The 23,240-nt window shown below is 41.8% G+C and overlaps 1 protein-coding gene across 2 annotated transcripts; it reads right to left on the bottom strand.

Moving 5' to 3' along the window:
* Window positions 1–312: 312 nt before the first annotated feature.
* On the bottom strand, window positions 313–21,290 carry wu:fc21g02. 2 transcript variants are annotated; one of them, XM_041036742.1, is made up of 14 exons: window positions 21,164–21,290; window positions 17,366–17,411; window positions 10,991–11,135; window positions 10,826–10,883; window positions 10,592–10,673; window positions 9,856–9,971; window positions 9,359–9,527; window positions 7,435–7,571; window positions 7,037–7,105; window positions 6,845–6,874; window positions 6,572–6,640; window positions 6,321–6,446; window positions 4,608–4,730; window positions 313–3,936 (listed from the first exon to the last, which is right to left on the bottom strand). In XM_041036742.1, the coding sequence occupies exons 2-14, from the start codon at window positions 17,409–17,411 to the stop codon at window positions 3,814–3,816; spliced, it is 1,293 nt and encodes a 430-aa protein (XP_040892676.1). In that variant the 5' UTR covers window positions 21,164–21,290; the 3' UTR covers window positions 313–3,813. The 2 variants fall into 2 exon arrangements, with proteins under 2 accessions (XP_040892676.1, XP_040892675.1); XM_041036741.1 differs by lacking the exon at window positions 21,164–21,290 and adding an exon at window positions 17,564–17,675.
* Window positions 21,291–23,240: the final 1,950 nt, after the last annotated feature.

Genomic DNA, 23,240 nt, shown 5'->3' with positions numbered 1-23,240 from the left:
GATCAAACTTCAAATATTCAGGTGGTTCCCCTGAACATCCAGTGGTTCCTCCACTAAACATGGTTAAGATGCTTTTAGCTTATATGCTGTTCACATCTGTGAAGCCACAAATCTGTTTGGAATGACTTTTAATCAAAGTGTAGAGCTGCACTTGATCATTTTTATTCTTTCCACTGTCTTTGGAATGCTTTGGAATTTTTGCACATAGAATACACTCACTCAGCCCAGGAAGTCACTGCTCCTGTAGGCCCACACATCCTGCAGCCACACTCTAACTTCCCCCCATAAAACCACGGTGAGACGAACTCCAGAAAGCCTCTTTATTCATGCGTAGCTTCTTTGATACAGTTGAGTTGTACGTGTACAGTATGAAGAGGTATAAAATGAGAGGTAGGAGGCCAACGTCAGAGTTCACTGGCATAAAATCCAGAGGTGGATGTGGAACTGGGGAGACCAAAATACCATGAGAATAGAGTGGGCTTTATGTCTCCAACTCCATCAACAACCAGAACTATCAACTACATCTACACTTGATGAATATCATTAGTTACATTTGCACACACACGCACGCGTACGCACACACAAGTAAAAGTAAAAATAAAAATGATATTTTCAACATTATATAAACCACAGTTTGTGTTACCATTGCTATGTTAAGATGTTAACATCAGATCTAGGAAACAAAGGTAAAAAAAAAAAAAAAAAAATAGAACACAGATCTTATTTTGCCATTGATGTGAAAATCTACCCAGACACAAAGATGGAGGAGGACAGAGGCCAAAGTCACCTTCACACTGAGAGATGAAAAGGCACTCACCACGTTCAGGTCATGTGACTAGCTCAGTTAAGGACAGATTTTATGAGGTATGTTCACAGCCACTAAACTACAACCTACGCTTCCTACTGCTTCTTTTTGTGTGAGGTGGTGACGAGAGAGTAGTCCAGAACTGGTTTGCCCCAGTTTAAGATGCGACTCCAAAACCCCAGTTGCCTTGACACCAAATACAGGACACAAACTGAAACCAGGCAACCTAAGACGATGGGCACATCTATAACATCTGGTCTGCATACCCTGTGGAGATGACAGTATCAAGGTTTGATGTTTTTACTCCCCTCAAAATACAAAATGAAAGACTAAAGACTAAGACACTGTAAAGGCAACCAGGTTTTGGCAGAGAAAGGAATTTGTGATGCTATTTCCGGGTCAGTAAAGGCCTATTAGTGGTTTTAAGGTGAACGTCTGAGAAAGGCTTAAAAAGTATTTGACCTCCAACCCAGACATCAAGAAGGACACAGGAACACTCAACAGGCCACTGATGAGCACTAACACTGAAATGAAAAAGCTGCACAGCTGAAAAAAGTGTGGGTATGGTGGCACTTGGTCTGTATAATGTCTCATTTGTATGTGTTCCTATATGTTTGTACCTTAAAGCTACATTTTCTTGACTGTGATTTGGTGATACACAGCTCGGACACACGTATCAAAGGCTGTGTGTGACGATGAGTGATATGTTTTTTTGCTGTAATAGTAAGAAGGCATGAGGCCGCTCTGACAGGTGGTCAAAGTGGTTCTTCAGGCAGCATTATGATGGTTTAGCTGTTAGAATTTACAACAGCCAGACTTAACACCACACCCAGTTCACTTGGATGGAATTACAGTGTCACTATCAGAGGATCTGGGGGTTTGTATAGAGTCCAATTTGACTTCGACAAACAAATTCATGCCGTCAAACAATATAAACTGTCTTGACTGTGTTGAGAAAGTAGAATCCAAAAATGAGGTAGCTGTTGTTTTAGCAATTCTCTGTCACACAGCTCCTCTGCTTGGAGCCTGGCCCGTACAGGCTAATTCAACACAGACCAGGCCCAGGAGTTGTGTTCAGACTGAATGTGAAGCCAACTGTAAAGATGGCACAACTCCATAAAACCTAGATGCGAAGACATAGTTGGACAGACCAGGACAGTTTCAGCTGAATATTCACATGTATCACAAAGCTGTATGAGTCCACGTCACCGGGTACAGAGGTCAAAAACATCTGGAGCTGCTGCTAAGCTTAAGACACATAAACACATAAACACACAACAGTCAGTGCCTGTTTCTAGCTAGCTGGCTGTTTATACTCATACACCAGGGCCGGCTCGTGGCATAGGTGACGTAGGTGATGTAGGTGGTTGCTTAAGGTGCAGAAAGTCAGGGGACACTGACAGAATGTCACTAAGATAGTTCTATTAATCAATTACAGTAACAACATTATCAACAACAGCCTTTTAATTCCAATAATAAACATTTACAACATTGCTGTTTTTAATATGTCCTGATAAATCTGAGAGTTTAGGAGAAGATTAGAGGGAGGAAGAAAAAACGTTCTGATTCACTAATCTGTTTTCAGTTTGTGTGACTTCTTCTCCAATCTTTGATTTTTGCTGAAAAGTTGGATCATTTGAGGATTCACTAAAATGAGACCATGGCATAAGAGTTAAGAGGGAAGAGCTGAAAACGTGACGCTGAACACACACTGCTGTTCACTCAGCGTCAGAGGCTGAAAAGGTTGGAACCCACAGGTTTAATCTTTAACAATGTGTTGTACTTTCAAAGCTTGTTATATTATCCACTGTGTAAAATCTTGATCTTTAAAGAAACTAGTAGATTAACGTATTGGAGTAGAAAGCACAATATTTCCCTCTGGAATGTAATTAAGTGGAAGTATAAAGTAGTATAAAAGTAGAAGTAGAAGTGGAAGTATCTCAAAATTGTACTTTAGTACAGTACTTGAGTAAATGTACTAAATTACTTTCCACCAATGTAAACCAGTAGCTAACTAGCTGGATACCTGTTTTTCCTAGAACATAAGGCATTGAGCTAAAACATCGTTAGCCATTAACAGTATCAGTGACGACGGCTAATGCTGTAGCCACTTTCGAAGGAGTGGGTGGTGATGAGACGGTACTGGTGGGGTAATGTTGTGGTTGGTGGTGGAGGGCACCAAATCCTTATCTAGCCTACGGCACCAAAATGACTAGAGCCGGCCCTGTATACACACAGACTGCAGAAAAAACGTTACCAGTCAGTTCTGAGACAGAAACTTCCTCCGGGTTTAGTCTGAACACACCTCAGGGCTCTTCATGTGTCAGTGAAACACCTCTCATCTAAGACGTCTGTTCGCTGTTACTACTGAGTGATTTTCAGTCAGCCTTTAACCTCAGGTTCCTGTTTTCCTTCCATTGCTCCTAGACTCTGACTTTGGAGTAAATCTCGAATCTTTTTCTGGCAATCCTTTGTTTCCTGCCACATCACACCAGCTCTCTCTAATCAGAGATAGAAAACAAAAAAGAATTGCAGAAAGAGACATAAACAGGACTGGAGTCAGTGATAAAATAGGTTAGAAAACACAGTCATGTGTTAATGACATCTCTTCAGGTTTTGGTAAAGTGAACTCAGGCCTGTTTTTTAAGATTTACTCGTCAGTTATTGATATTACATTTCTATTCCACATGCTAACACTTCAGGAATAAACTTTCTTTCTTTGTCTCCTCACCTCTGGGAATCTGATCCCCAAAGACCTGACTCCTAAATTCTGACTGCCAAAAACACTACCGACTGAGATCCTGCAGTAGATTTTATACCACAGGTAACTGCTCATTCTTCTCACTCAGGTGGGGGATTTAACGCTGATCAAGGCAAGGAGGCAAAGAATAGACTCTAATGTCCAAATGCTGTCCTTTGTTTCCAATCTGGTGACAGAGGCTCACTGTAACATCAGAGGGAGGAGGGGGCGGGTGGGGAAGGGGGGGCTGCTCCAGGAGTCAGCGTCCCTACAGGAAGTTGGTGGACTGGTTCTTGCCGTCGATCTGGAACTTGTAGGGACCATCAGAAGAGCTGAGAACGTTGGTGGAGGAGGGGGGCACCGGAGCCACAGGAGAGGAGGCAGCTTCAGTCTGTGGGGTGGAAATGAAATAAATGTTGAGTTTGTTTCCACATTTGTATCAATACATCTGACTATGTATTTTATTCTTTTTTTTTTTAGTTTAATTATCACCCATACCACTGCTGGAGCTGTAAATAGGACTGTTAGCGCCACAAATAACATCACCCATAGTCTTTCAGGTACACCTGGAGGAAGGCTCCCTCACATCCACTTGTACAAATACCCAGCACCTGACAGCTAATTATTAAACTGAATTCTGAATTATACAGGAAGCCAGTGTAACTGGATTTACAGTAATCCAGGTGGGAGGAGATAAAGGCACAGATTTAAACAAAGCTGGGTGTTATCTGCATAACAATGACAGGTAACAATCTTAAAGTGGCAAATAATATTGACAGACGGGGCAGATATACACAGTCCTTAAAACTTCTCTACAAAACAAGCTAAAAACTTTTCACAATCTTCGACAGAGGAGGCCAAAACATTTGAAGTATCAGGATTTACAAGTCAATTAGTGATAATGAAACAGAACTCCAGAGTTATACAAACTAATATTTACCTGCTGATTGAAGTCTGAGGTAAAACTCCTGTTCCATCATTACAAACAGTGACATTGTAAAAAAAAAAAAAAAAGACTAGCAAACCCTCCCCTATCCCCTGCGGTGTGTGTGTTTACCCTACCTGTGGTGTGGCAGTCAGCAGGGGGTCGGCAGGAGAGGAAGCCATATTTTCCACCTTGGCCTCACTGGCTGCTGCTGGTGGAGGAGCGCTATAAACAACTGGAGCTGGAGCTGGAGCCCAGCCCTACACACAAACACACAAACACACACACACACGTTTTACGTGAACTGACTTGATCACAGATTTTTCTCGATAAAGCTCCATCATTTATGATGAAGCATCAGAGCCTGTTAGCTGCTCACTCACTTCCACACAAAGCTGCATTCACTGATGGTCAAAGTAACATTCAGTGGAACAAACTGAGCGTGAGGCCTCCGTGTTTTCTGCACCACATCTATGTGCCTTGCAGTTTGCTCAGCTCACAAAGCTCACAGGCCTTTCTAGCCTGACCTGACGGTGAATACTGCCACACAGCGATTACTAAAATCTGCAGTTCATTAGAGTGACATGAAAGAAGAGGTTTGATTGTGAAAATGCATGGTGTAGGCATGGTCCTACACCATGATCCAAAGCAGACCATAACATCCAACTAGAACCACTTGAAAAAAACCCAAGCTGAAGCTTTTAGATCGGCCCCCACAGCCCCCGGACCTGAACGTGACTGAAAACCTATGAGTGGATCTGAAATGCTGTGTGTGCAGGACCAACTGAAACACCTCAGAACCTGAGGTGATCTGCAGGAAGAGGCTGGAAGAGGTCGTCTTTGATTGCGCTAATATTGTTATTGTCATGTCTCGTCCCTAAGCCTGGTCTGATGACTATTTCCTTGTGTTACCTTTCATGTTTGACTCATGTCTTATTTTGAAATCTGTCTCTGCCTGTTTAGTTCTAGATTCACTTCCTGCCCTCTGGTGCTTTTCCCTCCAATTCTGATTACATGTCCCGCCTTTATGGTTTTCACCTGTGTTTAATTGTTCTTCCCGCCCCCTAGTGTATTTAAGTCTTGCCTGCCCCTTTGTCTGTGCCAGATCGTCTTAGTCCGTAGTGTCAAGCGTTCCAGCATTTGTTTCCTTGTGTTACTCCTTGTGTTTTTGACCCAGTTTGTTCTTTTTTGGTTCTGCCTCTTGTCTCTCGATTCGGATACCTCTGCCTGATTTTTGGACTGCCTTCCCGTGTACCGACTTTGTTTGTATTAAAGACTTTGCCTTTTATCCCTGTGTTCTGGAGTCGTGCATTTGAGTTCTTTTCTGAGCTCCCTCCCTGACAGTTATAAACGTTGATTCTTTAGTTTGATTTGCTTTTCAAAATGACAATAAAAAGATTGAGTATAAAAAATGCAGTGCTTTTACACTGCTAAGAAGGATTCTAATAAATTAGCTTGCCTTTCACTACTAAGGTAATATACTCTGAGCTTTATAACAAATGTGGGAAATATGATCAACTGGCTCTTCTACACCTTATTGAACCTGGCAGATATTCAGAATAGAGAACTCAGATCAGGATCAGGAACAGGTTGGGGACCTACGTGCTTATTTTTAGGCTCTGTAATCACTGATGCTGACTCAGACTTTGTTTAAAATTCAGTGTGTAGACCTCAAGTTTTGTACACTCCTACAGTTTTAGGACAGAACAGTAGTTTCTTCTGTCAGAATGTGTATGTGGGTCAGTCAGAGAACACACGGTGCCCTGACGTAAACCAGCCAAAAGGTCAAAGGTCAAAGTCTGTAATGACCAGCATTCATCTCAGGAATTCCTCTCAGTTAAAGATCGTACCATTGGAGCTGCAGGTCCGGGGGGGTACTGGCCTGGTGGTGGACCATTCCATTGTGAAGGCTGGGCAGGGGGGATCATAGCTGGAGGGTAAACAGGGTTCTGGGGTGGGTAGGCTGGGACGAAATTCTGCAGAGGGAGACAAATAAACAGGAGATCTGGAGTTGAGACAAACACAAAGCACTAACCAGGCCACACTGGGTTCATCAGGTCTCTCCATAGTTAACAAAACAGACTTGCAGTGTGATACTAACTGGAGAGGGAGGGGGGCCATTCCACTGTCCTGGGCCTGCAGTCGGAGGGGGAGGATGGACTGTAGGACTCTTTACAAGAGCAAACACACACAAACGTGTACATAACAAAAACACTTGTCTTACATCAGCGTTACATAATCAACCAATAGTTCTCCATTTATTGGAAATATCCAGTAAACACAGTGATAAGAACCCTGATAAACACTGATCATGTAAATAGATATTTATTCTGCCGTTATGTAATAAATGTGTGTTATGAAGTGTTTTATGTACCATGCCTGAGTCGGAGCCGTGGTAATAAACCTGCAAACACAGAAACACATTCTTTAATTTAGTGAGTGAGCATCAAAAAATCAATTTAAACACCAGTTTCAAAGACAACCACATCCATCACACACTGGATTATGACACACAGATGTGAAGTAACATCTGTGCCTACAGATAAGTCCTAAGTAGTTCGCTCACCGCCCCTGGTTGGTAGGGAGGACAAGGTCCAACAGGACCACTCTGAGGTTGGACTGCTTCCGGGGCAGCCTGGAGAGACACACGCATAATGAAGCAGTTCATTGTTCTGGGGCTGCGTCTAATCATTATATTCATTATTGATTTGTTGATCTCAGCAGGGAGTGAGGAGTGACTGGAATAACTCCCGTTAGGGGAAGGGACACACAGAGCCTACAGGTGAATGCTGGGTGGGGGAGCAGGTTATGAAATGCTGAATGAACATTTTAATGTCCATGTAAAACTATAATCATGTTTAACAGTTAAATGGCCCCCAGTTTGTGTCGTTGTACTTGGACTGAAAGTAAGCCTGTGGGACATTCACTGTCAGAAACAGGAAACAGAACATTTGTGAGACGTACTTGTGTCTGTAGTGTCGCAGCACTGGTGGCTTTATTTTTGAAAATCTTCTTCCGACAGCAGCAGCAAATCCCAACTGGGATACCCAGCAGTAAGAGCAGAGCCAGGAGAGGGTTTCCTTCTTTGTACTCATGATGGTCTACAATGGAAAAAAGAGAGGAGGGGGGGGATCACAGATTATTAGCAGAGTATTGCACCTGTGACATTACAGTTACTGGACATTCTTATGTCCCATCAGCCGACAGTATGTAGGCCTTTCCATGTTTCAGCCAACTGATTAGAAACGGTGTGTACTGTGCAGGGTTGCAGTCATTCAGCTATTCTCACCTGACTTCAATATCTTCCTGCTGTTTTCATTAAGGGCACTGCGTTGCCAGATTCTTTGTGTATCCTCTCATTTCAACAACCTCCTCCCGTATCCGTGACTATGTGTCGAACACACAGACCTGGTGATTAGGACATACCTGCTGACTCCCTCTGTCTTATCTCTGCTGCTTCAACAGTCTGTGATCAACACACTGTCATATGCTCCTGACCTGCCGACTGATATCAGTGTTTCTGCCAGCGTCTTCGTTCCCTCCAGCATTCTGAGTCCACCTCAGCATCCACCTCAGTCCTTGACCTTATTTCAGACGAGCGCCCTCTGTTCTCTTGCTGAACAAGAAAGTCATCCCTTTTGGCAGTCTACATCCAGGTTTTTGTTTTTGTTTTAAACTGAACTCTTACAAGCTTTCAGCATATTTGCATATAATCCAAAATTCAGAAAGATGAGAGGGAGAAACTCAAGATGCAACAGCAGAGACAAACATGCAGAGAGCAAAGAAGCAAATGACTCAAGATCTAAAGAAAAAGACCAAGAAGAGAAAGAGACTGAAACTGATTCAGGACCAGCCCAGGAGTCAGGAGAGACATGTAGTCTGTGAACTCAGAGAGGCAGTTTTAATGCAGGGACTCACGCTGTGTAACAACTATATTCATGTATTGTTTTCTGATTCTGTTTACAGAACGAAAGGCTGCACACACACAGAAAAATGATCAGATGGTTTGTTTGCCTGTGAACTTTACTGTCTGTCCCACACTGACAGACACGGTATCTGGGCATGTCTCTGGAGACAGCAGTCAAATACCAGCCAGTGTTTTGTTTTTTTGTTTTTTTTTTCTCATCAGGCTCCAGTTAATGAGCAGGGGGTTGTTGGCTTACTATGTTTTTAATATAATGTGAGTTTTTTTGTTTCATAATATGGACAGTTAAGCCTAATAATCCTATCAGGGACAGCTGTTACGTGAATGTGGACAGTACAAAACGGTTTAACAAGTAAATCACCCTGACAAACTGTTGAGGACCAGGATGCAACAGGTGCCCGTCCAGTTTCCCTATAACAGGTCTGAGGTGCTAGGTGCTGAGAATCATGGGTAAAAAGAGGGCGGAGGGGGAGGGTTTGTTGTTAAAAATAGATCTAGTGCAATGCACATGTCAACTGTCAATCGACGTGGCTCCCTTTACTTTGGAAGGCACTACTGCACGGCTGCTGTTAGCGGACTGAAGAGAATGGAGCTTTTCTTGTTGTACTGACCAACTACAGGATATTTAATTACTATTTAGTGCTTACAGACTCTGTACAGTCCTGTTAGAAACATCCGGCTACTATCTGCAGGACTCCTTCAGCTGTTTGATTAGTCTGAGAGACTCACATCATCATTTATAGATGAACCTAAGAGGCAGATATGAGACCATTAAAGCCTGGTTGGTATCAGGAAGCCTGTCTCATTCTGTGGAGGAGACAGTGAAAGCTCATTTACAGCTGCCTGCCTGTCTGCCTGCCTGTCTATCTGCCTGTAGACCTACGTGCCTAGTGACCACTTTGTGGAACCTGATGTGGATCCACAGGAAGAAGAATAAATGAAGGTATCTACATGGGGACTCACCTGTCAGGTCCATCCTGGTTACAGACACCAGCCGGGTCCTGCGGTCTCTCAGGACGTAACGTCCCACATCGCTGTAGTTCACATTCCTGATCTCGATGCTCATGGAGTGGGTTCGAACCCGGTCCCAGTAAGCTGCAAGGTCCTGGGAAACAGTAGCACCATCACGCACCTGAAGGAGACAAAGCCCTGTTAGAGCATCACTCAGGATCAGCAGCTGCATTTCCATGTGAATCACAGGGAACTTCTGAGCAGCTTTCACTATCCTGAGACGACTCACCATCTTTATTTATTGAGCCAATGAGTTTGGCACCTGATTTCTTTAGTGATGAAGAGATAAAGTGAACTTCCTGCAGAGAACCCCTTCAGCTCTTCTGCTCAGATATATATACAAGTACGAACATTTATGATATTCCAGTTTAGTGTGCACCTGTAATAAAATCCATCCTTGCATCCCTCTGCTCACTTTTACCCAACCATCTTTCATCCATCCATCTCACCAGTGTAGCGTTTTCAGCCTCCCCGTAGAAGTAGAGGGCAGCGTCGGCCAGGTCAATGCCCTCCAGTGAGATGGAGAGACTCTCTCCTGCTACACACTTCACATAGTGACGTCTGGCTGGAAAAGAGAGGAGGAGGATAAAGAAAGTGAGAGGAAAAAAAGGGAAGATCCATTGCATGGAGTTATATTTGTGTCTTTATCCTGAGCAAACACACTGAGAACAGAACACACAAAGAGTCCACGAAATGCCAGCAGAGGAGGAAGAACAGGAAACTTACAGATACAAGAAAGGACAGAGAGAGACAGAAAGTTTTATTAAAAAAAAACAAAAAACTTTGTGGCTGAACGTAATTTCAGCATCACTATAGTCTGGGATCAGTGGAGGTCTGAGCGAGTCAAACCCATTTAGAATGAGGGATATCATATGGTGCCAGGCATGAAGGGGCCTGATTAATACAAATTATACCGTGGGTAGTTTCACACAAGGATGGAATAAAGGTTCAGTTAGACCTCTATAATTAGTTTTGGTTTTCTTTACCTTGGTTTTCCGATCTGCCTCTTCCCAAATACAACGGATGTGAGCAACACTGAAATATCATATCTATGATGTATATTTAAAAACTAGGAATGAAGCAGGTCTCAGAATGGTTTTCAGATGTTCAGAAAATGTTACATATGGTGACTTTAAAGCAGAAGGTCTTAGCATCCATGGCTAACACAACCCTTGGCTAACTCACGTGTGACGGCCACTTTGAAGTTGGAGATCTCTTTGTTCCAGAAGTCCTTCTGGATGTAGGTCCCCTGGTCCTCATAAGTCACCTGGCAAAGTCACACAGACCACATAAATACACTGTGAGAAACATCTGTGGTTGCACAATAACCAGGAGTTTCTGATGGAAAGCTAAGATCACTGAGTGGGGTTTGGACAGAAGTTCAACATTTTCACTGGAAAACCAAATGTCTTTGGTTACCTTGTCAATGTACCAGCGTCGGTCACTTCCTGTGCCAGACACCCGACCTTTGGCCATCCTGTAGAGGACAGATGGACAGCCACATGGGAATACATCAGCTACAACAATACAGCAAACGACTCACAGCTTCCCTCTGTGACCGTCCTGTCCCTGAGTGTTTCTGACCTGGCTCTATTTCTCTCCCAGTACAGAAAGGTCTTGCTGGGATCATCTGCTGGGGTGAACTCCAGCTTCTCCGCGCTCTTGGACAGGAAGATCTTCAGCTGTCGACCATGGTTTAAACGCTCATGGTCATGGACAGAAAAGGACTCTGAGACAAAGGCAGAGGGAGAAAGATAATGAGGCAGAATTTCAGCTACTCACAGAATTTAGAAAAAATGGGGGGTGGGGAATCATTTTAAGTGTGGTGATATCTTGTCCTGGAATTTTTTTTTACTCCCTAAAAATCTGTATCAGAATTAGCCCCAAAAATCCAGTATTGCTCTAGCTCGACTTTATTTCTCTAACAGCTGTAAAAATTTGCTCTTGAAACCAGATCGGTTAGACTCAAGTACGGACGACTTGAGAACAGAAGTTTTGGAGCCATCTTCCTCCAAAACTCTGTTGCCCCTTTGAAAAAGAAGGTCAGTAATCAGAGGAAGCTAGCTCCATGGTACAATTCACAAATACGTACTTTAAAGCAGATATCACGAAAGCTGGAAAGGAAATGGTTATCCACTAATTTAGAGGAATTCCGCCTAGCCTGGAAAGACAGCTTTATAACGTATAAAAAAGCCCTTCGTAAGGCAAGAACTGCCTATTACTCATCATTAATAGAGGAAAACAAGAACAACCCTAGGTTTCTTTTCAGCACTGTAGCCAGGCTGACAAAGAGCCATAGCTCTGTTGTACCATCCATCCCTCTAGCTCTCACTAGTAATGACTTTATGAGCTTCTTTAGCAACAAAATAGTAGACATTAGAGACAGAATCCATCTCATCCTGCCTACAACTGTTAATGATGTAGGTATGTCTAGAACAGCATCTTTAGAAATGTCTGCCAGTCCTGATTTGTCGTTAGACTGTTTCTCTCCCATAGATCTAGCTGAATTGACTTCAATAGTTTCTAAATCTAAATCATCAACATGTCTTTTGGATCCTATCCCGACCAGACTTCTTAAAGATGTGTTGCCTTTGATTGGCACTCACATATTAGATCAGATAAATCTCTCGTTGGTTACAGGATATGTCCCACAGGCTTTTAAGGTTGCAGTTATCAAACCTTTACTTAAAAAGCCTTCTCTGGACTCTGACATAGACTATAGACCTATATCCAATCTCCCCTTTAATTCTAAAATTCTTGAAAAGGCTGTTGCAACTCAGTTGTGCGACCATCTACATAGGAACGGTTTGTTTGAAGTTTTTCAGTCAGGATTTAGAGTTCATCATAGCACAGAGACAGCACTGGTGAAAGTTACCAACGACCTTCTTATAGCATCAGATAATGGACTCGTCTCTATACTTGTCCTGCTAGATCTTAGTGCTGCATTTGACACCATTGATCATAATATCCTATTGGATAGATTGGAACATGTTATTGGGATTAAAGGAACAGCACTAGGCTGGTTTAAATCATATCTATCAGATAGATACCAGTTTGTCCATGTTAATGATGATCCCTCCATATATACCAGAGTAAGTCATGGAGTTCCACAGGGTTCTGTGCTTGGACCGATACTGTTCACCTTATACATGCTTCCCCTAGGCAATATTATCAGGAAGCATGGAATAAATTTCCATTGCTATGCGGATGATACCCAGCTATATTTATCTATGAAACCAGACGAAACAGATCAGTTAACCATACTTCAGGCATGTCTTAAAGACATAAAGGCCTGGATGACCTGTAACTTTCTTCTTCTGAATTCAGACAAAACTGAGGTTATTTTGTTTGGTCCCAAACACCTCAGAAACAGTTTATCTAATCATATAGTTACTCTGGATGGCATTAATTTAGCCTCCAGTACGACTGTGAGGAACCTTGGAGTTATTTTTGATCAGGATCTGTCCTTTAACTCACATATAAAACAAGTCTCTAGGACCGCCTTCTTTCACCTGCGCAATATCAGTAAGATTAGGAACATTCTGTCGCAGAGTGATGCTGAAAAATTAGTCCATGCTTTTGTTACTTCTAGGCTGGACTACTGTAATTCCCTATTATCAGGATGTCCAGTTAACTATCTAAAAAGCATCCAGCTGATCCAAAATGCTGCAGCGAGAGTACTGACTGGAATTAGCAAGAGAGATCACATTACTCCTGTACTAACTTCTCTTCATTGGCTTCCTGTAAAATCCAGAATTGATTTTAAAATCCTTCTCCTTACATATAAGGCCCTCAATGGCCAGGCTCCTTCATATCTCAAAGAGCTGATAGTACCATATCATCCTAACAGATTGCTTCGTTCCCAGAATGCAGGTTTGCTTATGGTTCCCAAAATCTCTAAAAGTAGAATGGGAGGCCGAGCCTTTAGCTATCAGGCCCCTCTCCTATGGAACCAACTGCCAGTTTGGGTTCGGGAAGCAGACACCCTCTCTAATTTTAAAACGAAGCTTAAAACCTTCTTGTTTGATAAAGCTTATAATTAGTTGTAGTTACAGTCCTAGTTATTTATTAAACTTATAGTTAGTCACAATTATCTCTATAGACACTGTTACAGTTAAGGATATAGCCCTTAGTAGGGCTGGCTCAGGCAACTGAATCATCCCCTAGTTATGCTGCTATAGGCCTAGGCTGCTGGGGGACATCCCATGATTTACTGCGCACTTCTTCTTCTTTCTCTTTCTCTCCTCAGACCCACTCTCAAATTTATTAGCCTTTATTACATGTCATTAACTCTGTGTCCTCTCTGTCCCGTAGTCCTGTGTTTGTTTCTCTCTGGTCTCTCTTTCTCTGTACCTTACTGCAGGTACCTCTGGCTCCGGAGCTGCATGTCCTATGGTCCTGGCTCCACCCACCTGCTGCTGTTTATTGTTTACAATGATCTATTTCTAACATGTTTAATGTTCCGTTCTGCTACAGATAAATATTTGATTAATATTCTTTGCAAACTGTAATGTAAATAATTACCAGTCATGACAGCTTTTTGCCTCCGTGCTCTGTTTCATAATTCTAATCTGCTGAGCACACATTATCCAATAACTGTTCACTAACTGTAATGTAAATACTGACCCACATTGTCTGTATTATGCTGCATGTCTTTCTCCCCCTCTCCTCCATTCCCAGCTGTCCTATCTTCCTCCTTTTCCTCCTTTCACCCAGCCCGGCCATCGGCAGGAGGGTCCCCCATCTGAGCCAGGTTCTGCTCAAGGTTTCTTCCTGTTAAAAGGGAGTTTTCCTTGCCACTGTCGCCTTAAGTGCTTGCTCTGGGGTCAGGCTCTGGGTCTCTGTAAAGCGCTTTGAGACAATTTTGATTGTGGAAGGCGCTATATAAATAAAATTGAATTGAATGGAATTGAAATTTCTCAGTGAAAGGAAGAAATGAAGTAAGTGACACACCTCTAACCAGAGGAGGTGAGTGGTTCTGTGAACTGGCCACTGATGGCTGCTACCCTGTGAGTAAAGAAGGAGGTGTGGGGTAGAGGGGGGCTTTTGAAGGTGGAAAATAATTTCCTAGCGTGTGTAGCAGAGCTGATCTTGTCATGATGAAAGGCAGTTTTTGCAGCAAAGGCGAAGGATGATAGAAGAGTGTGATGTCCACTGAGGCCTGTGGGATGCCTCGACTTACACCACTTCCTCTCACAGCAGCTCTGAAAGAGTTTCACAGCTTGTGTAGAGCATCAGACAGATGATGAAGAAATGGCAGTGAACCAAAACAGTAATAGGGTCTACAGCTAAACTAACGAACAATGAGCTGAGAGTCTGTAGCTTCATCATTAGGAGACACACTGTTGATGCTTTGTCATTTGATGAATTGTTATTTGAAAAACATTAGTTACAGCTGCCCTCAGGTTACAGCTGAGCCACTAAAACATTTAGCTCAAGTTATGGAAAGATTGACAGCTAAGGAAAAGCAAATGTTTGCACCTGTAACCACACCAGCCTGAGGTGTCAAAGTGTATTGACATGCCCTCATCACGGCAAATACATGAGAAACAGAGATTCCACAGCAGATAGCACAATACCAGAGAACAACACCTTAGACCCAGTTATGCTGGATGGAATGTGCACTGTTGACTAATGTTAAGGTTAAGGTTACTAATGTTAAGGTTACTACACCTATACACACCAGGTGTGTGTAGGTGTAATCCAAGTAAGCTTCAAACTGCACTGAAAAAAATGTTTCATTGAATTTACTCAATTTTAATGTTGAAAGTGGTTGCATGCAATACATTCATCTAAATCCAGACATATTTTTTAAGTTGGCTGTACTAGTAATTTCAAATAAATTATATAAGCACTTTCGGCAAGAAAAATCTGAGTACTTTTTTGTATTTCCTTAGCAATTCTAACTAAACCCATGTTTAATTTACTTAAATTCATTATGTAATTCATATATTGTGGTTACATAATTTGTTATTGTGCTTTAAATTAAATTGCTTTATTCTACATTATGTAAAATATGTTAATTCAATTCACAATTTTATTTAAAACAATCAAAATGCATATGTAGATGTGGGGGTGGCCGAGAAACCCGGTATACAAAAATGAGTTGTGGCAGACTGGAGCAGTTCCCAATTCCATTTTATTTTGTCAAATAAAATGGAGTCTTGTTCAAAAACTCCACAGTAAAAAATGCACATTGGGCGAACCAGAAAGATAAAAGTAAGCAAAAAAGGGGGGAAAAAATTCTCAAGAGCACTTCTCAAGAAGAATCAAAATAATTAAATTGTTTTATGCTACTGTCAAAGGGAGACCCCGTGCACTAAAGTCAGGCACATGTGCTACACATGTGCCTTACATGTGCTCTTTCTCAGGTAGATTTTATCAGAATGTTGATCCTGGTGTGAAGTGCTGGTGGTGATGTGTGTGGTATGAACATTTGGAGGAGGAGGTGAAGGAGAGAAGTCACACTGTGATCGTGTATTTGATTTATTGAATTTAAATTGTGTTGACCTGTCTCCTTTGTTGCACTTCTTCCTCTGTCAGACCAGGAACAGCCAAACCTGGGCTGGAGCGGTCCATTTGGTTAAATAGGGGGGTTTGTCTTGTCTTTTGTGGTGAAATGACCCGTATAAGTATCTTGTTTAAAAAGAAATATGTGTTTTTAAAGTAAGTTTAACTGAACTTCTATTTGATAATATGTTATTTAGTATTGGGATTATTGTAAGTGTGCTGGAAGAGATAATTGATATTGATTTCTTGGTGCAGTCCACCAGTATAAAAGTGAGGAGGCTGTGGTGGCCGGAGCCTAAAGGAGAGAAGCACAGCTCCTGAACACAGGTCCAGATTATAGCTCCTGCCATGTGCCCAAACTTTAAGGGTATAACCAGAAAAGCAGTTTAGAGCGAATTTTGTTCTTTTGTTCTGTATTATTTTGATTCTTCTTGAGAATCAAGTACTTGAGAAAAAAGAGCACTGCATTTTTTACTGTGAAGTTTTTGAAGTTTTATTTTGTCAAATAAAATGGAATTGGGAATTGCTCCACACTGCCACAACTCATTGTTGTATACAGGGTTTCTCTGCCATCCCCACATCTACTTATGTATTTTGATTGTTTTAAATAAAATTGTGAATTGAATTAACATATTTTACACATGTAGAATAAAACAATTTAATTTAAAGCACAATAATAACAATAACAAATTATGTAACCACAATTATATAATGAATTTAAGTAAATTAAACATGGGTTTAGTTAGAATTACTAAGGAAATCTGAGTAATACTCAGAATTTTTGTGCTGAAACGGCTTAATTTATTTGAAATTACTCAAAAATATTAAGTACAGTCAACTTAAAAAATATGTCTCGATTTAGATGAGTGTTTTGTGTGCAACCACTTTCAACATTAAAATTGAGTAAATTCAACAAAACCTTTTTTCAGTGTTCCCACATTTCTACTTCAATCACGGACTCTTCTGTGAGGGTCCACCTTTATGTTCATTAAGTTTTTGAGAGTTAAGTGCCTCAGCACTCAGCTCCTGTTCCATCTGACACATGAGACACAACGCTGAAGGAGCATAGAGTCACATAAGAGCCCAGCAAAGGACATTTGTCTTGAGAAAGCAAAAAAGGATAGAGAGAAAGAGCACAAAGGCTCTTTCATTCTACCGATAATGATGAACATCTATAGTTCTGTAATATTTGATAAAGTTTTTTATGTCTTAAATTCTTTCAGGTATCTCCAGGCAGTGCAACACAGTACACACACTGCTTCTCAGTCACTCCAGTGGTTTGAGAACCACTGGTATAAAGAAAGCATATGAATCTGTTTGGTTGTATTTTGACTTTGGAGCATTGTGAAACTCTGCAGAAGTCCCAGACCATCGATGTCTGTGTTCATGAGAGCTGTTCAGCAGCTGAGTCTGGCCTAGCAGGGAGAGCAGAAATGAGATGATACTCACCAACACTGATGGCAGCAGCCAGCAGGATCACAACACTCCACATCATCTGAAGACAGGACACACAAAAAGTTCATTAGACATGAAGTCCACAGTGCTGTCACTGTAGACAGAGGGCTGCAGTCCTTACTGAGTTTATGTTCACTTTAACAGAATGTGTCCATGGCTGAACATTCAGATCACCTCCTTCAGAATAACTACCTCCTCCATCTGTGGGACACGATCAGTCAGTTTGTCTCAACAACTGTTGGACAGTTTGTCAAGAAATTCAGTGAACAGCTTCTTCCTAAGGATCCATATCAGGGCTGATCTGGGCATATTTTAAAGGACTGGTATTGACTAAAATGATCTGGACACTATGGTCCACAAGATAAATAAAATGATAAAAATGAGTGTATTCTGTTGCTTAGGTCCGATCTGCCTGAACAGTCTAAACTACGAGCACCTTTCTTTCCAAGCCATGTACAATGAGAGACTATTTTCTGAATGTTGCTAAACCAGATCTGTGGAATAATGACTGGCAGCTTTAGAAACTCCTTCACCCTCCCACCCTCCTTCACCTTATGGGCAGGTCACAAACCGGTGCAGTGCCTGCTCACAGCGTCACTAATATCTCATTAATAGATCAACATTTAATTCAGTCATCATCTCATTTCCACATCACAGCTGTTATGATATTAACAATAATAAAAAATAATAGACCCTATGTGTCAGATAACTGTGACACACACACTCATTTGCCAATTAATTAGGTATACCTAGATGAAACCGACGCGGCATAATACAACAGGCCTGCAACAAATCCTCCCTTCATGGAGGATTCTGATGTTCAGTGTTTATTGAATTGTTATGCTCATGTTGTTCCCCAGGCTTCTGCACCATATGTCAAGTAACTCATTTGCCATTTTTGAGTTTTCCTCCTGAAGCTCTCTTTTTAGTCCTTTGAGGTTGTTAATCTTTCCCATGACTGATGTGTTGTTTTGTTGTTGTACTTCTACCAGCAAGTTGTTGAAGATTGTTCAACATATTGTTTAAGTTCTTTAAAATCAGTTCTTGATTTTTTGCAAAAGGGAAAGTCAAATCGCATCAAATCTAGGTGTAATAATCCTTTTTTTTTCATACTGCAGTTAAAGAGGAGGCCGGTGAAACCTCCGCTTCTCTCTGCAAACGGCCTCAGCTCCACCTCTGCTCTGACAGGTCACTGATAAACTGCTGTGTTCAAACATTCACACACGACACTCAGAGTGACGAGAGATAACCTGAGTGAGGCTTCACCAAACACTGTCTGCTCGCCTGCTCGTCTCTTCCCCGTTTCTTTGATTCATGTAGCTCATTAATCCTAACAGCTGACCCTGCTGACGTGTAAACTGGTTTAAATAAACCGTTTCATTCATCCAGTGCAGTAGGTCAACTAGATTTAATGACTACCCTCCTCTGCAGTCAGCCACTCTATATACCTGAGGAAGCAAGTGCATGTACAGTATGTTTAAATATGACCTAGACTCAGTGTTTTTTTTTATACCACTGCCAATGTGATCTTTGACTTTCAGTACCAATGCTAAAATGACTGGAGACTCACCAACCCAGTACCCTGGCTCAGTGGAGGAACCAGTATTGATCCTGTTAAGTGGCTCAAGTATCGGCCCTAACATCACATTCAGTGTTTCCTTCATTCACAACACAACACTAATGTCACAGCAACGCCTGGCCTCATTCTACCTGAGATAAAAATGATTTCACTTAGTTCAATTTTGTCTTAACTTTGCCTAAATTAGACATTGTACGAAGTTTTCAAAATAAGGGTTTTCATCAGGAAGTGTGCAAGACTATGAATCTGACGGGATTGAAACTCTGTGCCAGAGACACATTTTGGTATCATAAAAGTGTTGAGTTGGTTTGATAATGAAGACATGAGGGATGTTCGGAGCTCCTGTGTCATTTTCTCCATTAACACATGTTGAATTCAGAGCCAGAGAAAGTCCCTGAGAACTGTTCAGCTAATGCAAACCCTGACTACCGACTACTCACATTTATCTACCACAGTGCAACTTTGGTTCTTTATTGACCTTTACTGGAACAAATGTCAGGATTCTCAGTAAATGAACTAACGAGTTTTCTGACCTCAGAAAGCGGACTGGCCTTTTCCACTGGTCCTCTCAGTCTGCACCTGTCTGCATTTCAGCTGCTCTGGCTGCTTCCCTTCTATTCTGAGGGAGTGCTGCGTGCTTAATTTAGCAGAACTGCACCAATAATACTTCTCAAGCTATGCTGCTCTGTAAACAACGCTTTAGAGCTGCAACAATTAATCAGTTAGTTGATAGAAAATAAATTTGGCAAATTTAATAGCAACTATTCTAATGGTCAAAATTGTCTTACAAAATCCTCTTTGTAATCCGTGATAGTAAAGTCAGTATCTTTGGATAGTGGACTGTTGGTCTGACAAAACACAATTTAGGACATTATAATAGGAACTCTTTACAGTTTTCAGGCATTTTTATAGATCAAATCATTAATCACAAAACTCCAGATTAATCACTAATCAAAATAATCAAATCACTTTGATTTAATGATGCCATTCAAATTCTTGTCTCAAATATTAAGACCACTTTAATGTCAATTTTCAGTTAACGTTCAAAGTTTATGTTCAGCGTTTCTATTTCACTCTCCTGCAACATTAAATGAAACATGACTGGAGTTTAACACTGACATGTTCAATACCACACATATCAGTTTAAATATGCATCATGCTGTATTTATATTAGGCCTAATAAAATGTGAAATGCATTACTTTTAAATGAAGTAATACATTTCACCCTGTGAAGAACAGCAAACCATATGAATTACAGACACAGCTCTGGCAGGAAAACTCATGGACATGTAATGGTGTATTATCTAACTGGTTATAACCTGGGACTCCATCTGCATCATTTTCTCAGAGAGGCAAATTAATGTAACTTTAACGTTAATGAAAAAAAAAAAACTTAGAGGGGGATATGTGCAGCCCCTGTGTACCCTGGTCACTGCCGATATTTCCGACAGCACCTGAAAGCCACACAGGCCCCAGCCCTAAGAGAGAGCGGAGTGGGGAGTGGGGAGGTCCGCTCCCAGTGAAACCTGATGGTATGTCAGATAAACATGGAGAAAAACAAAGGGCAGTGGCATTCGGCAGCATGGCCTCCTGTTTCCAGCAGCACCTCCAGAGTCCCGTGTCTGAGATGCGTCTGCATCAGAGAGGAGTGCGCTGCTGCTGCTGCTGCTGCTGCTGCGAGACCCGTACCGGGAGAAAGGCACGAGAGGTGTGGCCGCGTGCACAGATAAAAAAACATAAAAATAAATAAATAAATAACCGTCAGACTCTGTCGGTCACATCCTTCCGTTATCCAAACCTCCCACCGGGCGCGCGCGCGCTGCACATGGAGGAGAAAAAGACTGAATGCGCCTTTATTGAACACACACACCCATTCAACTTCAGAGGTGTTTTTTGGGGCTTGTGCTCAAAGCAGACCGAGGACAGCAAGGCGTCTCCGCTGAGTCCACATCAGACTGGTCCTCCAGCTGATCCGCCAGCTGATCCTCCGGAGGGACTGGCTTCATCCCTCCACTCCGGCCACTCGTGCGTTAGACCCGTGGAATGTGAATATGAGTCGGTCTGGTTTGTTACGGCGGATGTTTAGGAACAATATGTGCTTCCATCGAGTCCGCGCGTTGCAAAGCAGGACCCTCCCCATTTAATAACCTAACCCCCCCCCCCCCCCCCCCCCCCCCTCCAGACGCAGGTGAAGCCTTTGGCCAGTCACTTACCTTGTGTGTAATCAGTCCGTGTGGTGAGAGCTCGGAGCACAGTTGCAGGTTTGCCAGTCAGAGACACCGATACGTCCACACAGACCTCTCAGCTCGGACTGGAGACAGGGGTGGAGGAGCGGCTCAGCAGTGCTGCTTTCAAGATACTGTCGGAAATGTGGAAAAGCGTCACAGTCTGTGGTTGTGATGTGGTGTTGGCTCACACGGCACACCGATTTCACAACACCTCCATCATCGATTTACTTTTTCATCTAAGTATTTAGATCCTTTGTTCTTGCGGTTAAAAAAAAAAAAAAAAAACGTCCAGTGAGAAACGTGCAAGGTTCAGTGGAACTTAAATCTCCTGAAGTACAGGTTTGAGGTACTTGAACATTACTTGGATATTTCATGTAGGTTTGTACTTCTACTCCTCCACTTTTCAGTACGTTTTCTGACAAATATAGTCACTAGTTACTTTAAAGAGTCAGCCAAAAATAGTGCTGGTTTTAACGTCACAAAAACAGGACATAAACAGGACCTGCTACATATGTACACAGAAATGTACAGTTTTTCTACTTCCATGCCCTGGAAGTGGAATGACTTTTTCAGGCTTTTGGTTGGTTTGACACTGGGTGCACAATGCTTCACAGCGAGTTTTTACATTTCCATGTGGATGAAGATTTTTTGTTGTTGTTGTTTATTTGTTGTTGTTGTTTTTTTTTTAAAAGGAAAATCCCCCTTATTTACAAATACCTGTGCATGTGTGGACGAGGTCTAAGTACGATGTCTACAGGCAGGTGGAGAGGTCCAGGTGAGGTTTTATGGTACAGCAATTTATTTAAATCGTGTGTTCAACCTTAAACTAACCCGGGGAGATACATGTATCTCATGTCTCATATGTTGCCTCATGTCTCTCATGCTCATGCATGAGCATGAGAGACATGAGGCAACATAAAATAAGCATCACTTAGTTACATAAGAACACATCACAAAACACTACAAAAGACAAATGACTGGTCCTTTAATATTAGTGGATCAAATAGGAAGACGATCAGGGAAATGTTGGTGTAACTTGGCTGAAACTGTAAGCCCTCTACTGTCTGATTCAGGGGGATCTTCAGCTGGTGGCCTAAGATGACATTAACAACCACATAGGAGTGTGGCACAAAGGCAGAGGGGGAAAGCTGAGGTAGAATAATCTATTATTACTATATATATTTGCATAATTTCATTTAAAAATAAAGTCTAAATTTCCATTTAAGTTTGGTCAAAAGTATGTTTGTTTTCCAGAATCATCCATGTTGTTCTTCATGAATATGAGTCATGGAGTTACAGTGATACATGATACCGAATGTAATGTTTTGGTTTTGTAACATGTGGGTATAAAATGTCTGCGTGCTGGAGCTGGGTGCGGGCCACACTTTCTCAGATTAACAACCAGGACACAGCACACAAAGAAGGAAAAGAAAGCTGACATTGTGTAAAGAAGCTGCAGCCACACCTGCTTTCACCTGCTGTGTAGGTGTAAAACTCAGTGGAATTCCAAGTAAACTGCAAATTTTACTGACACACACATACACACACATGTGTGGACAACTACCTCTATGATTCTCAGGAAAATGCCTGATAACGGTGTAGGTGTGTCCAATGTTCCACGTCATATATCAGAGGTGATTTAAAGGTGAAGAGGCCAGAAGCTACAGGCAGTACAGTGCAACACTGTTCCAATTTTCCATACCGATCCTCGCCTTTTTTATATACTCCTATCATATTTTCAAACAGATTTTCAAACAAAGGAATGAACCTCTGCACTGAACATCCAATGTATTGCTTTTCTCACGTCAGCATTTGATGACCTGAGAATGAGAACTGGTTGTTTTGTCCTGAGTAGGAACAAAATTTGTCTATGGAAGATTCAAAATGCTTAAATAAAAAACAAATCAAGCACAGACTCCTCTCCCTCTCCATCTGTTCGCATTTCTGTCCCATTAATGCTTGTTACTAACTCGGCTTCTTCTCTTTCCTGTAGTTTGGTGCTTTCTCATATCTCTCCTCTGTGATTGTAAACCACCTGCTGCCCCATAATCTCATTAATTAT

Source organism: Toxotes jaculatrix, chromosome 4 (genome assembly GCF_017976425.1).
Source record: "Toxotes jaculatrix isolate fToxJac2 chromosome 4, fToxJac2.pri, whole genome shotgun sequence".
Classification (NCBI taxonomy): Eukaryota; Metazoa; Chordata; class Actinopteri; family Toxotidae; genus Toxotes; species Toxotes jaculatrix.
The sequence above is the reverse complement of the archived record's forward strand: the minus strand, read 5'-3'. Positions and strand labels throughout refer to the sequence as shown.